This window comes from Sarcophilus harrisii, chromosome X (assembly GCF_902635505.1).
Source record: "Sarcophilus harrisii chromosome X, mSarHar1.11, whole genome shotgun sequence".
NCBI lineage: Eukaryota > Metazoa > Chordata > Mammalia > Dasyuromorphia > Dasyuridae > Sarcophilus > Sarcophilus harrisii.
Window position 1 is genome coordinate 58173611 of NC_045432.1, and position 12885 is coordinate 58186495.

The 12885-nt window shown below is 38.5% G+C and overlaps 1 protein-coding gene across 5 annotated transcripts in view; it reads right to left on the reverse strand.

The window, feature by feature from the left end:
* Positions 1–258: 258 nt before the first annotated feature.
* BRWD3 (bromodomain and WD repeat domain containing 3) overlaps positions 259–12885 on the reverse strand; it is a 125137-nt gene continuing 112510 nt past the window's right edge. For all 5 annotated transcript variants that reach the window (XM_031944752.1, XM_031944750.1, XM_023507027.2 and 2 more), the window contains 3 exons: positions 11686–11783; positions 10952–11107; positions 259–7448 (listed from right to left, as the gene is read on the reverse strand). In XM_031944752.1, the coding sequence (XP_031800612.1) occupies positions 6718–7448; positions 10952–11107; positions 11686–11783 (985 nt within the window). In that variant the 3' untranslated portion in view covers positions 259–6717. The remainder of the gene's footprint in view (positions 7449–10951; positions 11108–11685; positions 11784–12885) is intronic.

A 12885-nucleotide genomic window follows, 5' to 3' on the forward strand; every position in this document is an offset into this window, starting at 1 on the left:
ACTAATTTTATGTAGGAATAAAAGTGCCACGGAGCACAAAAACCACCCGGGTAGAAATCAGCTTTCGAAAAACTTGGGAGACCGTGAAAATGATATGCCAACTCAGCATTTAAAATTCAGTACACATCTTGAAGATTAAAAGACAAATTCTGAAATTGCTGGAAGTAAATTCAATCCAGTGGGATACCGAACGGGACTACTCTGCAAAGAGACTTAGCTTTGCCGATTAACAAGCGATACAAAAATCAAATCCAAAGCAAGAGTTTTATTTTTTTTATTAAGACAGCTGGAAAACGATAACATCTCAAATTACATAAGTGAACTCCCCCCAAAATTTACAGATTTACATGTTTATAATACAAACACTAACAGCTCATTGCATATAAATATTACATTTGGTCTGCCATCATTGGGTGGCATTAAAAATCCCTGAAGTATATTTATTTAAAGGGACCTGAGATTGAGGCTGTAAATATATGGGCATAAATATCCCTTGAAAATCAACACCCAAACTAAATGTCTTAGTTCAATCTGTTTTTGTGCATTTTTGGTGGCCTGCTTTAAACTGTCAGGAACACATAAAATTTTAAGAGGTTAGACAGTACTTAAACTTTGTTCTGAGCTCAAGTGGAAAAAAGAAAAACAAAACCAAAAACAAAAACACAAATTAAGTCCAAAGTGATCTTGCCCAATCAATACTGCTGTAAAGAATATATTATTTTTTCCTAATGAGAAACAATATAGGAAAAATTTTAAGACCCAAGGAAGTTTGAAAAATGTTTCTGTAATGTTTCAAATGGAGTTTTTAACCTAATAAAAACAAACAGCTTTTTTTTTTAACCCTCCCAATCCTATCAGCTAAAGGCCATTGTCATAGCCACTGGGGGTGCCAGAAAGAGATGGGTGATAAGATTTCTTAAAATAGTTTATTTCTTGAATTTTGTATAACAGAAAGGAAATGCGTAAAAGTGTAGTCCGATCCTTGGCCAGCCAAATAATCTTGAAGCCAGTGAAGTAAGTTCTGGGCACTGGGAGGGAAGTACATGGCTAAACACAGAAGGTAAGGAACTAGGCTGAAAAGTCCCTATTAGCTGACAGAGTGTTAGCTCCTTCAGCTTCTGGCTCATGGTCACCCCCACCCCCCTCTATCCCTCCCAATCCCACCCAACACCACAAACTTTCCACCCTTTGCCCTCCCCACACATTTTAGTAAAGCACCACTTAAAATATTACAGTTAAGACTGCAGGCTATTCTGCCAAAAAAAAAAAAAAAAAATCAAAAATTTCAGGGCTTTGTGGCTCAGCTAGAAAATCTTGTGAGCCAGAGGAGGGTCTGAAACATCTCAGTCTTGAGACCTAAAACACTTAAAAAGTGTTGAGACTAAAGTTTTTAAGGTTGACATTTTAACACAGCGAGCCGCCCACATTTCAAGTGTAAACATCAGATTTACCACCACTAAAAGTGACCCCAAACATATTAGCAGTAACTATTTCCAGGTGAAGGAGAATCCTTCCTTCTCTTAGATAGCAGGAGGCTCCTTAATGTCTCTCAGGTAAACAACATTTTAAGAACATTCTATTGCAGAGAAAGAACCAAAAAAAAAAATGTAAACGCCAAGAAATGACATTTTTCTAACTATTCAAGTTCCCATCTGGACCTACAATAAGAAATTCCCAGTGTTATCTGCCATCTTCTTAACGCTTTGCTACCGACTCTCCTCATAACCATGAGTTAAGGCATAAAGTAGCAAGAGTGCATTTTGGCAGTGAGTTAGTCCAGTATCCCCCCCCCGCCCCCGCCCCAAGTGTTTCTAAAGAAAATGTTCCTTTAACCAGTTTTGTTTTGTTTTGAAAGTGAACTCTCACTAGCTTGGCTTCCTCACTGAAATTTTAGTTTCATAGACCCTTTTATTCATAAAACAATATATCAATTACTTCAGGGTCATTTCCCTTCTCAAAACATGGACCCTAAGAACCAGATCGCTGTACTGTTAAATACTACTTAGGGGCTTACAAAGGAACAGAGTGACAAAACACAGGACAAAAAAAGTCATTTCCTGATTGCCATCACCACACACTATTGGTTAAGAATTCGAATTTTTAGTACCTCCTAATATCTAATGTCTTTTTATACAGAATTGTAAAAATATTCCCCAACCTAGATTTCTAAGGAGTCTGCTATCCTTCAATTTTGCTTTCTAGAAAGTACTAATCATTCTCTTCTTAATCCATTAAGGTCTCCTTCTCTAGGTTTAAGTTAAGTGTTACAATAACAACTGAGTATATAGTTAGGCAGACAAACACACCTTATTTAATTCTAAGCTGTAGAGAATTTCTATTTACACAATTGCCAGTCCTGCTGACTTGTGCTAATGTAGGTAGCAGTTTTATATCACAGCAAGTGAAATAAAGAAACTGGGCATGAGAACACCAAGAAGATGGTGGGAAGGGGGTGTGGGAGGGGAGAGGGGAGAGGAGAGAGAGAGATTAAGAACACAGATAAAAAAACTCAAATATTAGGGAGATCTGAGTGTCACTTGTATGGCATAAATGTAGCACCTAGAAAAATGGCTTTAATCTTCATACTGGCATCAAAAAAATTTTTGTAACATGGAAATAATCACTTTCGTGTCAAATAAAAAAATAAAGGAAAGGGCATGAAAAATCTCCCAAGATGTTTTTCCAAAGCAAAAATTCTTTGGAAAGATGTTGCAAGATTCTATTTCCAATATGGTTTTGACAGTTGTTCAGGTACCATAAAATATCGCCCAATTAACTGTCAAAAATGGATATTAAATATAAAAAAATGTGATCTTTCCTAAATAGTGTAAATTTCAAAAATCAAAAAATGGTGATCATCATTTAACATTCCAATAACAAATGACTAATTATAATTAACTTGAGATGTTTTAAAAATTGTGCAAAAATCCCAAAGTCTTAAGTGAGCACCTGTTGATAAAACTGCATGAACTCATTCTCAAGATACGCAAAACTAGCAAAAGGGTACTGTCAACTTACCATCGAAGCCAGAATAATATACCTGTGAAAAGGCTCAAAAAAACTGAATTTAACAATGTCAGCAGTGGTATTCATATCATCCAATTTCAATAAAGCTACATGGGAAGTGAGCCATAGAAAGAAAACTTTAAAAAAAGAGAGAAAGAAAAAGGAGGAGGAGGAGGAGGAGGAGGAAGAAGAAGAGGTGTGAAGTGAAACAACTACTAAATTCTGAATGTGCTTTGGGAGAAGGGGTGGGAGAAAAGAAAATTGCCAATTTAGACATTTTGTTTAAGACCTCAGTTTTACAGAACAAATTCTATGATTTCTATTCATTAGGTTAACCTACACTTCCGGGATGGATGGGAGAAGTAACACAAAAAAGCTGGATCTTCAGGGAAGGAAACAAAGAGAGAAATAAAAAGGTCAGTAGATTAAGGTTCAACAGAGGCACCTGATGCGTACCTAAACTGGATCGACTAGCAGGTAAGTCAGGAACAGTAGTAGAGATGCAAGAATTGGATAACCATGGAATAAGTTCCCTTTCCTGTCTAAATAACATAAGGTGTTTAGATTTGGGGGACATGCAAATGCATAAAAAAATGCAAAAATTAACCAGGATGGTGGGGTTTGGGGAAAACAGTTCTTATTGCTGAAAAAAAGAAACCCCAATACATACTCCAGACACAAACACGCAAACCATTTTGTTTTAAATTTACTTGTTGCTAAGACTCTTAAAAGCATTAATATGATGGAAGCCCATAGGCTGGCTAGCATCTTTGCTAAACCACTTATCATCTACAATATAAAGACCAAGCTCATGACGTGTGTACAGAAATACCTTATTGGAGCTAAAAATAAGTGGTCTTTCCTAGGGATGAAAAATGGTATGTCCATCTCCCCCCCCCGCCCCCCTTTCTCTCAATTAATCTCTCCCACTTTACTTTTCCTAGGGCCCAAAGTCTTGCTTAAACAAATGGGCTCTGAGAAAAATAGGAATGACAATGTAATAAAAAGTTCAAAAAACTCTACCAGCATCCTATGAGACTTTCAAAGATACTATCTAAATTGGAAAACAAAAATTCAGATATGAACATAAAGACTCCTCCAAACTGAGGCTATTTTCATGCATCCAGAAGGTCTGCATGCAAACGGATGTTTTGCAGTCAACAAAGACTGCTCTGCTCTGGCACAAGCTGCTGTCTTGTTCTTACCATTCCAACCCAGAAGATTAAGACTCACACTTGAGCCAAATGCTGCTTCACTATTAGCTTCACAGTATTTCAAGAGACATAAACTAAATTCTTCAAAGAAACACAGTTCACAATCTCACATCAAGAAAAATGTCTTGGGGACTAAACACAATTTCTCTTTTTCAAATAAATAAATAATGCTTAAACTAACTAAGATTAACATAAATGGCAACTCTTCTACTACAGCTAAATAGAGGAATGTAAAAAAGGAGTTTTATGCTAAGAACCTCTGATGGTATGTATTAGAGTGTGCACACTAAATGAAGTATCCATGTTGCACTGCTCACTGCAAAGTCCAGGAAAAGAATAGCACAAACTCTTCCAAGTGCATCAAAGAGGAGTGACTGAAATAGTGCACATAGGCAAAAATCCACGCGAAGACCAAGATTGCAAAAGAAATCTTGAATTTACGCCATGATTAAAATGCGGCAGTGAAGTTGCACCTAGAATGGAGTTTAGAATCAGTGAGGAAAACTACAACAGAAAGTTAGCAGTGACGTTTACCGTACCAAAAAGCAAAGTTAGTGCCATTAACGTTTCACAATACCACTTCTGTTAAGCCCAAACATCATCTGTATGACAAAACAAAATAGGCTCAAGGATGTCAGGCCAGGATGTCCTCCTCCATTTCATTTACCCAAAGTTTTATGCGTGCATGTGTATTGTGTATGGATGTGGATGTATACACCCCTTCCTTTACTCTTGATGGAATTATCAAAAATTAAAGCATCCAAAAGCATGGAATGATTTGTAGGTAGCTTTGTAATTAAGTACTGATTTAGGATGGCTGAATGAATCAACTGCTTCAAGGCTGATCCCATTAAATAATGGTAAAGTCCAAGAAATCTGCTACTGCTAGCTGAATCAGAGCCGATTTTCTTCATTCCATCACAATCAATACCTGCTACTCAGTGAATACGAATGTCTCAAATTCAAGAAATAAAACAAGTCTTTTGACCCAAACTTTCTTATGGCACCATATGTAAATTATATTGCTGTAATCGTGAGCACGAGTTTTCAAGTCTTTCCCTATCCCGGGAAGTCATCGTTCAAAACATCAGCATAGAGTGCAACAACAGGTCCTTTTCTAAAAGACTGTAACAGAAGAGCCCTTTTTTAAAAAACAGTATGAACAGAAGCTACAAAAGTTGACCCCAAATATTAGTCAGTCAGGACATCACAGCGCAAACTAGATGTTCAAAGTTTCAAGATCTGAATGAAAACCAAAGCCACATCTATTAAATAGTAAGTAGTAGCAGAGACATAGAAAACAACAGCCCAATATACTACTTACACAGACAGGTTCTAATATAAGCTAAGGTAGAGTACACAAGGCTTGTGGAATTCTGACAATTACTGCTATTAAAGTCAGAGCCAAGAGGATCGAAGACAACCTTTTGGCTTATCATTTGTGAGCAAAGCATTTCTAATGATTGGCTACTTCTAATTTCTTCTTAGTAATGCAGAACTGCATCTATTTTCTTTTAGGTTTCCAGTAGTTGTAGTTTATGAGAGGTAGCTGAGCTACTGTATTCAGAGAACTCACTCTGTGCGGAGAAGGAATTTTTCAGACATTTAACCTTTAGCTACACAATGTCTAATGCATTAAAATATAAGAAAAAGAAAATAGATGCAAGTAACTTTTGCATTTGGCACCTTTTGTCTAGATTTTGATACTTCTCAAGTATTGTTTTTTTTTTTTTTTAATAAAGTTAATGCACACATCAGGACACACCACAGCAAAGATTTGCTACATATTTACAAGGCACCAACCCTTTTCTCACTTTTAAACATGAAGAACCAATGAAAATCATATCAAGATTCCCCCCCCAGCTCCCCACCTTCTCGCTCAGGTCCCCTCCCCTTCCCCCTCCCCCCAAAACCTGTCATATAAATATACTTCAGCTCAGTACAATTTGTGAAAGTTTGGCCTGGGATGATTAAAATAATCCAGATCCTTCTTACAATATAGAAACTGTAAACATTTTATAGCTGCCTTTTAGGATTGGTGTATTGTGCAAAAGTTATCATTATTACTGTGTATAGGAATCAAAATGGTAAAAAAACAAAACAAAACAAAACAAAAAACAAACTATATAAAAACTCTGTAAGAAGGTGCTGTAATTTCTATAATACAAAACCAAAAAAGGGCGATTTCCTTTTTGTGATAAAAATGTCATGCTACTGTAGAGAAGCCAGAAGCTCCTTTAACATAGTAAATATGTAGTGTGTGGGGGGAGCAGAATTTCTTTAATTTAAGGCCTAATGAGTAAGGCTTGCAGGGAAAATTGAAGTGTGGAGAGCTCGAGTCTCATAACAAACTTATACTGGCATAATGAAAAAGCACCACTGGAAGGAAGCAGAAAGTCCCCACACAATTTGCTTGGTAGATTTGCCTGATAAGTTCCCTGTAGGAGAAAGGCCATTGGGATGTGATTTTTTAAAATTTACCTAAAATGTTTGTTTACTAATAATTCCATCCCATGAGATGACTGACCCGGGCCTTCTCTGTCATCTTACGTACTCTGCCCGATCTGGATGTACCAAGATTCAATGGATCTTCAGCGGGAACAAAGCTGTCATTGTCAGAATCATCATTATACAAAACAGTTCTTCTGCCTTGGTTTCTCGTTTTAATTCGGGGCAGTCTACTAAATCGAACTGACAACATGTTGTCAAATTCATCATCTGCAACGCGTAAACGTTTGGCTCTAGAGCTTCCTCTGGAGATTCCTCTTCCTCTTCCTCTCCCCCTTGTACCATTTCCTCTTCCTCGACTTCCACGACCTCTGTTTCCTCTTCCTCTTCCTCCTCTGCTCCACCGGCCCCATCTGCCCCATCTACCTCTTTCTGCATTTCCTCTGGTCTTCCAAGGTCTCTTTCCACTGGCAAGATTCTTTCTGAGCTTTCTTTTAGGTCTGGTACGAATGACTTTGCTGTAGTCATGGTCTCCCTCTACATAATCACGGTCTGTTCTGGAACTTGAATCGGAGTCTGTATCAGAGCAACACGAACTTTCAGAACTGGAATTAGACTCCCCACTCTCTGACGAAGATGAACATGCTCTCTCTCGTCTGTCTTTCTTCTGTCCTTCATCATGGCTTTCATCATCTTCTGATGTAATAATCAATTTTCTCTTCATTCCTTTTTGGTGCCGTCTTCCATCGCCATTTGTAAGAGGCTCGGCAAGGGACTGATCTAAAACAGGAGGGATGATTTTTAAAGGTTAAGATGGAATATGCAAAGATGGCTCAAAACTGAGCTAAGAAGAAATGAAACAGGGGCAGCTAGGTGACACAGTGGATAGAGCACCAGCCCTGAAGTCAGGAGGACCCGAGTTCAAGTCTGGCCTCAGACACATAATAAATACTTCCTAGCTATGTGACCCTGGGCAAGTCACTTAAACCCAATAGCCTCAGCAAAAAAAGGAAATTTAAAAAATGAAATATACAAGGGATCTTATATACCTTAATAATAAATAGGCATATTAAATTCATCTTGCTTTTACAACCAAGAAAAAAAATATGGTCTTTGAAAAATTCTTTGGGGGAAAAAACTATTTTAAGGACTCAATTCCCATTTAGAAAGGCCTTATTTAATTAATCTCTTAATTTAAAGTCTATATATAAAACAAAACTACTCTTTCCCAAAAGGTTAACATGAAAAAAAGTGTATCAGCTAGTCTTTGGTAAAACCAAAAGGGAGAAATTTGGGGTTGTGCGAGTATCTATGTGTATACACATGTGCACATGAATGATTACATGTACCTGTTAAGAGATTTCCTATCACATGACCCTTTCTTAGAACTCACTGCCATGGGATTCTTGATCAGATCAGGAAATCTTTCCTTTTTACCCAATCCCATGCAGCGCCCTAATGCCATTCTTTTGTCTTACTAGCAAATTATAACCTATACCAAGATAGAGACAATGTGCTTATCATCTCCCTGCAGCATCTACCATGCTCTTTAGTGGTTAATAAGTCTGAAGGAATGAGGGAAACTTTTGCGAAGATTGCATCAGTCCATCTTACATGCTCACTCCATGGCCGGCACTGTGTTAAAGTTTGGGGATGAAAATGAAGGGGAAAAGGAAGTTCCCGCCCTCAAGCTCCATGCCTCGGTACACCAGAAATCCATATGGTGTGAAGAGAAGAGTCATCTCAGAAAGAATGGGGAAAGCGTTCCTGGAGAAGGTAGAATTTGAACAGTCTTGAAGGAAGCCAGAGAAGCTTTAGAAGCAGGAAGAAGAATCGAGAAGAGCCAAAGAAAAGGTAGGAAGAACAAAAAGGCCAGTAGTGCTACATTGGAGAATACATATGTGAAAACTGGAGAAGCAGGAAGAAGCTAGATTGTGGGCACTGTACAAGACAAACGAGATTGTGTATTTGATTCCCAAGGTAACAGAGAGCCCCTGGGGTTTGCTGAATAGGGAGCTCAGATGATTAGGCTTGATCTTCAGGAAAAACATTCTGGGAGCTGAGCAGAGGAGGAGGGAGTGGAGTGAGGAGAGACTTAAGGATGGCAGCTTCCCCCCCTCGCCCCCCCCCCCCCAAAGCAGGCTACTACAATAGTCCAGGCATGAGTGATGGAGCCTGTACCAGGGCAAGGGCGGTGTTAGTGAAGAAAAGGGGAGATGGCATAAAAGTACAAATGACAGGACTTGGTAACAGAATGAATACCGGTGGGGTGAATATAAGCAAGAATAATAAGTGCGAGAGTCTGGGAGACGACGAGGATGTGGGGGATATTGTGACCATAACAGTGAATGTTTAGAGGTAAAAGAAACTAGGTTCGGTTTGGGACATGTTGAATTGAAGATGTCTACAGGATATTCGGTCAGAGATATCCAAAAGACAGTTGGATGGAGGTGACGAGAAAGACAGGGCTTGGATATGTAGATGTCAGGTCACCAGCAAAGAGATTATAAAAGGAATCCATGAGAGCTGATGAGATCACCAGGTGGGTAAAGAGGAAGAAAAGTCCAGACAGGGGTCACCCAGGGTTAACAGACAGGATGTGGATGAAGTTCAAGCAATGGAGACTGGGAAGGAGCCATCAGAGAGGCAAGCAGAGCACAATATCACAAAAGCAGAGAGGAGAGACTATCCAGGAAAAGGGAACAACCAACAGTGTCAGAGGCTGCAAAGAGGTCAAGACATACAAGGACTGAGAAAGATGACATTTGCCATTTAAAAGACCCCCTTCCCTAACTACAGAGAACCATTTCAGTTGAATGACAAAAGAGGAAGCCCAATGAAGTGTGTGTGTGTGTGTGTGTGTGTGTGTGTGTGAGAGAGAGAGAGAGAGAGAAAGAGAGAGAGAGAGAGAGAGAGAGAGAGAGAGAGAGAGAGAGAGAAGGGGTTGATTTTACAGGACTTTCTCATAAGTTTAGCGATGAATGAAAGGAGAAAAACAAGATAAGAGCTGGGGAATGATGATGGGGTCGAGAAAGAATATTTAGGAACGAGGGAGGGAGCAGTTTGTAGGCAGCACCGAGGCAGCCAATACACAGGACAAGAAGAATGGTGATACCAGAGGGGGCAACTTGGAAAAGACGACATGGAGAGGGACCAAGAGTGCACAAGAAGACATTTGCCTTGGCAAAGGGAAAGAAAGGCCCTCTCTTCACGTGAGATGGGTGAAGGAGGAGACTGCAGGGAGAGACATCTGAGACGAAAGTGGAGAGGAAAAGAAAGAGCTCTTAGCAAATGGCCTCATTTTTTTTCTCAGATTAGAATAAGGCCAGGTTCTTGCTATGAGCGAGTTCAAAAAGGCTGAAAACTTTTGACAACAGTTACTGTGGTGAGTGAAATATTGAGTCATTTTAAGGAGGTGTAAAAGGATTCCTTTACTGCAGTGAGGACCCATCCAAGATTCACTAAGTGGATCAATTCAACAACTTCATAATTTGCTCTCGCTGCTCAGCATTGTATCAACAGAAAAAGAGTCTATGAGAATTTCAATAAATTAAATACTCTTGGATGGGTTTGGAAGACATATTAAATGTGTAATGAGTGGCAGCCTGCTCCTTTTCATCTCCTTTAAAAAAATATTCTTTGTTATACAGAAGGACAGTTCCGTTATATAGAAGGAGGAGAAGAGACACCGGGAGAAACGTAGGCAATGGAAAAGTTAACAGTAAATCAGAAACAAACAAAAACTACAAAACAATACGTGGATATGAATGGTGGAGGGAAAGCCAAAGAAACCTTGAGATTATAGAAATGGGAGATATGAAGAAAGAAGGTGACATGGAAAGAAATAATGAAACCACACAAGGGCAGATTTAGGGGGAAAGAAAAAAGACTAGTTACAGTTTTAATATGTTAAATTTGAGGTGCTCATATAAGAACAAAGTCTTGTAGGTAGCTCGATATGAAAAAAAGGACAACTATATACTTTATCCAAATGATTCAGGCTGGCAATTAAAGGGAAACACCATAAATTTAGATTCCCTTTTTTTAAAAAAGAAAGAAATCTAGGACTTTCTAGACTTATCTGTTACTTAAAAAGAAAGACTGTAGAAGTCAATCAAATAAAATTATCAACAAGTATTTATAAACAACTATGTAGCCAGAATACGAAAGGAGAGAGGGAGGAAGTAAGGAAAAAAAGAGTCTGGTCCCTGTTCTTGAAGAGCTTACATCCTACTGAAAGGCATCAATTTAAAAAAGAAATTATGGAATTATTTATGTCCTACCTCTTTCAGTTGATGTAACTTTACTCTGGGATGATGTACTTTTGCTTGGAGCAGCACTATTTTCATTTTGCCTTTGAACATTTGGATTGGAAGAACTTTGTCCCTCAGTAGCTTCATCAATTACGTATCCACCAGGATCATCACCAGGCTCTGAAACTTCAATTTCAAAGAGACAGCATTGAATAACAGACCTATACTGTAATTTAGGAAAATATGGCTCATTCGGCTGTACTATGTTAGAATTGAAAATGGCAGAGTTCAAAACTTGATTACGATTATAGTGAAAATCAACTTGTTCTAAGAGCTTTTAGTCAACGGGCTCTGTGACAGCATACTGAAGGAGCCAGACCCACCCACCATTTCATTTTTTCCTGTTTCAGAATGAGTTCAAACTATATTTGACCATATAACAGCAACAGATACATGGAGGTTATGTTTAAATCATGCAGTCTGCATAAAATCTCAGATTTGGGAGTGGAACCACAAATGACTAGAGATATGATCTAGTCAGAAAACCTCATTTCTAGGGGCAACTGGAGTTCAGCAGTTAAATCAATCTCCTGGCCTCTCATTTGCTTAACATACAACAAAGCATTTCAGGTTTGATGGCCACTAATTCGGAGCTCCTACAGGTGAGAGGCAAAAACAGAGGTACAAAGGACAGCAGATTCCGGGCCAGAATGGACTTTTAAGACAGGGTCTAACAGAGGCAATAAAAAAATGAGCATGTTTACCATGAGATGAGACAGAAGAGCTCGTCCGGGTCAAAGGGAGGGAGGTATTTGGGTCACTTTGAGACTCTGTCTTCACTTGTTTCTTTTTCCCTTTTGGACTAAAAGAAAGAATGTTCAATCATAAGTAGATGGGCTATGTTAGAAACCAATTTGCAATATGAAACAAGATATTTTTATGATGAGGTCATTTAGAAGATATCTCCAAACAACAACACATTAACAAAATTTATTCCCCCAAATTTTATTGAATTTTTAACAGATCCCAGTAATAAACAAAGTAATAATAGCTAGCATTTATATGACACTCAAAGGTTTAAAAAGCACTTTCCCCATTTCAATCATTTAATTCTCACAACAATCCTGTGAGGTAGAATTCATTTTACTGAGCCCACTTTTAGACATGGACACTAAGGATGAGAGAAGCTCAGTGAGTGACTTATCTGTCTTGAACATTAAATTCCTAAGGTAGGACAGAAACTTTGATCATCCCCGACTCTAATTCCAATACTATCCATTGTGCTTTCTAGCTAAATTATCAGTGAATTATTTTAAATGGATCTATACCTATGGACTATCTACTCTATCCATTACACAGAATTCCAGATAAATCTGTCAATGCCACTCAGGAAGCTGAATAAAAAGAACATGTATATAAAACTGCTTTGAAATGTATAAAGCATATGGAAGGATGGACCAGGCAAGGCTGCAGAGTTGAAAGAAACAGAATTGGCCAAATCACTAAGAACTTATCATTCCAAAAAGATTTAGAAACTGTACCAGACCAAGTCCTAATTAGGAAACTCAAAGGGGAAGGGAGGAGGCCAAGTAAATGATTTTCCCAGTAGAGAAACAGAAAGGTCTGTGCACGTTGGGGATGGGCTTTAGGACGAATTTTCAGGGATTCTTCCAGCATGAGAAATGAACAAGGGCTTGTAGCTGTGAGATAAAGGAGGTCCCAGGTACCAGAAAGAAAGGTGCTCAGAGGGACCTAACTTTGGGCAGGTAACAGAAACGGATGCTAACTGACAATTCTAAACCTTCATTAGCCTCTAGTTGGCCACTAATGGATGAATGCAACAATCTATGTGAGCTTACCTAACTGGGTGAAATCATCAGCAATGTCATAATTGTACTACTCAGATCAAAACTTAGGCTAGCAACTATCAGAACTTAGAAGAAAAAATCAATACCAAAACTTCT